This window comes from Plasmodium falciparum (genome assembly GCF_000002765.6).
Source record: "Plasmodium falciparum 3D7 genome assembly, chromosome: 7".
NCBI lineage: Eukaryota > Apicomplexa > Aconoidasida > Haemosporida > Plasmodiidae > Plasmodium > Plasmodium falciparum.
Window position 1 is genome coordinate 137,501 of NC_004328.3, and position 5,000 is coordinate 142,500.

The 5,000-nt window shown below is 26.7% G+C and overlaps 1 protein-coding gene across 1 annotated transcript in view; it reads left to right on the forward strand.

Moving 5' to 3' along the window:
* PF3D7_0703500 (erythrocyte membrane-associated antigen) overlaps nucleotides 1-5,000 on the forward strand; it is a gene marked incomplete at both ends in the record, with an annotated part of 6,900 nt that overhangs the window by 1,895 nt on the left and 5 nt on the right. Inside the window, one exon of the mRNA XM_024473127.1 lies at nucleotides 1-5,000. This exon is cut by the window's left edge and continues 1,895 nt beyond it; it is cut by the window's right edge and continues 5 nt beyond it. Within this exon, the coding sequence (XP_024328889.1) occupies nucleotides 1-5,000 (5,000 nt within the window).

A 5,000-nucleotide genomic window follows, 5' to 3' on the forward strand; every position in this document is an offset into this window, starting at 1 on the left:
TCATCAATATAATGCACATGATATCTTATACGATAATTCGAGAGGAGCAATGGTTGATACCATGACACCTGGTTATAACAGAAGTTCAAGAAGTAATAAATTATCCATGCAAAATTATAACCATATAAATCATAATATGGATTCTTCAAAAAATATGATCAGTCCGAATGATAGAAGCTCAATCAACAAAGGTGATATCACCATGAATAATAATGAAAATAATAATAATAATAATAATATGGGTATTAGTAGAAGCTCTAGTAATATGTTCACCAAACACAACAGCTTTCATAACAACAATAATAATGATCTTAATCAAATTAACAATTTCGGTATCAAGAAGAATGAATACTATGGAAACTTTTCTACTTCAGCTAACGCAAAAAATGTAAACAACCTTATAAATAAAATAGAAGATAACAAAAATAATAATAATATAAACAACAACGGTGGCCACCTCGATTTAGATAGTGATGCATTTTGTTATTACGATTTTAATGAATTCCTAAATTATATGTATAAAGACGAAAATATATTAACCCTTTTCTATATAAGAAAAAATTATCTAAAAGCAGAATCGAAAGAAGAATTTATAAATGAAAACGACAAAATTAAATATTCCATTATCTGGTCTTTTACAAATGACGAAAAAATTGTAGTATATGGTACTCATAATACCAAAAAATTAAGTAAAAAGGTTTGTGTGAAAAAAATTCTATTGAAATTAAAAAATATATCCTTATTAGAACTAGATCAAATGACAAAATGGATGATAAATAGTTTGAATGTTATCTTGAAAGTAGAAAATAAAAATTTAGAAAATAAATTTAATAATAATGTATATTCTTGTAATATCGAATGGAAAATAAATAATAAATTATATCAAGCATCTGCTCAACACGAACATGAAAAAATTGCAGAACTAGTAGCTACACAAAGGTTGTATATGATATTGTATGATGTTAAAGAGCAATTAATTCGAGAAAATGACTTTTCAAAAATGAGTGATGATAATAAGAGATTTATTAATTCATATGATAACACAACAATCATAAACAACAACACTAGTAATAATAATAATAATAATAATATAAATAATACAGGTAGCAATAATAATACTTTATATAACAAATATATGAGTAGTAACAGTAAAAACTTTGATGATGGTAATATGCTCAATCAAAATAAATTCAACAAAAACCAAGGAGCAAATAAAAATTTTAATGAACTTATGTACAACAATAATAATCATACTGCAAGTAGTAATAATAATAATAATAATAATGTGTTATCCTATCAAGAAAATAAAAATATTAAATACGGAGATGCAAGTAATGATCACATGTTAAATAGAAATAATAACATGAATATGAATAATTACATGAACAATGTTTGCTACAATAATAATAATAATATGAATAATATATTAACATCTGCAACGGACATCCACCACAACAACAATAATGTGAACAATATGAACAATATGAACAACATGAACAATATGAACAACATGAACAACATGAACAATATGAACAATATGAACAATATGAACAACATGAACAATGTAAATAAAAATGTAGGACATATGGGTGCCACCCAAGGAACTATTATGAACAACAATATGTTCTTAAATGCAAATAATGCAAAATATATGAATGAAAATATGAATTTATTAAATAATGCACAGCATGGAGGTATACAACAAGTAGGTGCTCAACAAATTGGTGCCCAACCAATAGGTATACAAGAAGTAGGTACCCAACCTGAACAAGTCGCAGATCCCAACGATTTAATTGAATATTGCTTAACCAAACAAGATGCTAGTAGCATACAAATGTTAAGAAACAATATAGCATCAAGATATAAAATACAACAATCAGAAGTTTTTGAACAAGTTTTTAATTTATATAAATGTACCTTAGATTGGGAATGGAAAAATGGGAAGAATACATGCAAGGCCAAAAGTGTTGGTTATGGAAGTACAAAAAGTTTAGCAAAATGTGAAGCAGCATATGATATGTTGGTTAAAAATAATTTAATAGAATATATATCGTCTACGGATAGGAAAAATGCACAATTTATTAGAGATTTAATATCAAAGGATTTAAATAAGGCTTTAAATATGGCCATACAATTTATTATGCAATATAGTAGTAATGCGTGGTCCATATTTGTGGTCTATTTATTAAGGGAATTATTAATTGATGGAAATTATGATCCTATAAATAGATTATTAAATACGATAGTAGAAGTAAGTAGAGAGGGTCGTATGGAGGTCGAAAAAATGGAAAAGGATATGAACCAAAATGTTAACAATGTCAACCATATAAATAATATGAACAATTTAAACAATATGAACAATTTAAATAATATGAACAATTTAAATAATGTGAATGACGAATCTATTAACACTGCATCAGCAACCATGTTTCATAACAACAAAGTTGACGAAAACAACGATAACAATAATAATAATAGCTCCCAATTCTTTAATCCCTATATACAAAATAAAAATCTTACCGATAATAATTATGTACATAAATTAGTTTCAATAGAACTATGGGAAAAACTAATAGACGAATGTGTTGTTATATTAAATGACAAATTGTGTTTTAATTGTATATCCTTATTACAACAAGTCGAATTAGATTATTCAATTTTTATTTCCAAGTGTGCTCATGATTATTACAAAAAATATCGAATTATGCTTGCCTTAGAATTACAAGCAAACCTAGCACAAAGCATACAAGAAAAAAAGAATTTCGAATATTTACATGAAAATAAATCATTATTATTAAAACTTAAAAGTATTACTATGCCTGTTTTATCTTGTACATGTACCCTAACTAATGAAGAAAAGGAATGGATGAAATCAACACAAATGAGAGAAGATGATATTGTTTTATTGAAACCATGTGATACCTTATTAAAAGATGAAGATGCATGGTCTAATAGTTTAATAGGTAGTATTACTAGTACAAAAAGTGATAATACTGTTTATAATATTAATATAAGAATATTTTCAGCGGAGAATACCAAAAAAGCTAATGTAAAATATAATAAATATAGATTATATTTATTATTAAATATTGTAACACATGAAAGAATGCTACAGGCCTTAAGGTCTATTACATTCATAAGTTCAATTCCTACACAATACCAATCACCATATGTATTTACTCCAGAAATTCGATTCTTACTATTACATTCTTATAATAAATATAGTAAATATATAGCACAAAATGGTAAATTAAATGAAGAAATAGCAAATTATGAGAAAATCAAAATGGATTTTCAAAATAATGAATCATTAAAAAATAATACTATGTCGGATGATATATTAAATGATTATAGTAAAGAAGCTAAAAATCCATATGAAGATTTATTAAATGAAAGTATAAATAAACAAATAGGAAATTCACAAGTTGAAGATATTGATAAATATCTAATAGAAAGTATAAACTTACCAACGAATTTACCTTTGAACGATTCACAAAAATTAGCATGTCTAAGCGCCTTAACAAGAAGATTAACATTAGTTCAAGGTCCACCAGGAACAGGTAAAACACATGTGGCCTGTGCTATTATAGATAGCTGGCATAAACAAAATAGTAATAAAAAAATATTAGCAGTAGCTGATTCAAATGTTGCGGCAAATAATTTAGTAGAAGGTTTAAAAAAAAGAAATATACAAGCGGTTCGTGTTGGTGCAGGTAGTGATAGTGATTTTCATGAGGAAGCTATAATGGAGTTTCATCGTTATAAAGATTTATTGAAATTAAGAAAAAATAATATGCAGAAAGAAGCAAAAGTAATGAAAGCTTTGTTATTCTTAGAAGCTGTTAAAAAATATAATGTTGTTATAGCTACTTGTGTTGGTTCAGGTCATGAAATATTTGATAATGAAAAATTTGAAAGAGTTATTATTGATGAATGTGCTCAATCTATTGAACCATCAAATCTAATACCTCTAGGACATTATTGTAATAATTTAGTACTAATAGGAGATCATAAACAATTACCACCAACTATTATTTCACCGGATGCTATAAAATTAGGTTTAGATAAATCTTTATTAGAAAGATTTGTTATGGCAAAAATTGCACCTGTACATTTATTAAATACACAAAGACGTATGCACTTAAGTATATGTGTTTTCCCGAATTTCCATTTCTATGATAATAAATTAAAAACAGCAAATGTCACAGAAGAAAATAGACCCATCATTAAAGGTTTCTTATGGCCAAATCCAAAATGTAGATTAGCATTCATAGATGTGTCTATAGGAAAACCTGGTAGCAAATTTGAAAATGCTTATGGTACATCTAAATTTAATTTATATGAAATAGAACCTTTAATAACTGTATTAAAATCTATAATCAATGAAGGTTGTGTATCTGTTGATGAAATTGGAATATTAACAGCATATGATGCACAAAAAATGAAATTAAAAAAAGCTGTTCAAGATGCATTCTCATATGAAGCTTCTCATAGAATTGAAATTGATTCAATCGATGGATTTCAAGGAAAAGAAAAAGATCTTATTTTATTTTCAGCTGTACGATCCAATGCTAATAATGAATTAGGTTTCTTAAGAGATGCTAGAAGATTAAACGTTATGTTAACAAGAGCAAAAAGAGGTGTTATACTTTTTGGAGATCAATTTACACTAGCTAATGATCCAGCCAATTGGTTACCTTGGTTAAAATGGATCTCATCAAAAAGAGCAATTGTACATGTAACCAAATTAAATGATCACCTAGAAAATACAGACTATTCTTTATTAGATAAATTAAATAAAATTAACAAAGCTGTCAACTTAAAAAATATTAATGTCTCCGATAATTATTATTTCTATGGAAACGACACAGGCTTCTCAAATGACTACGACCAAAATTATTTTACAAACAATGATAATATTAATATGGATGATGTTGACAATAAAGATGGTGCTGCGGACCAGCAGGTGGAAGAGATTGTAGAAAACTGGGAGGACTTAT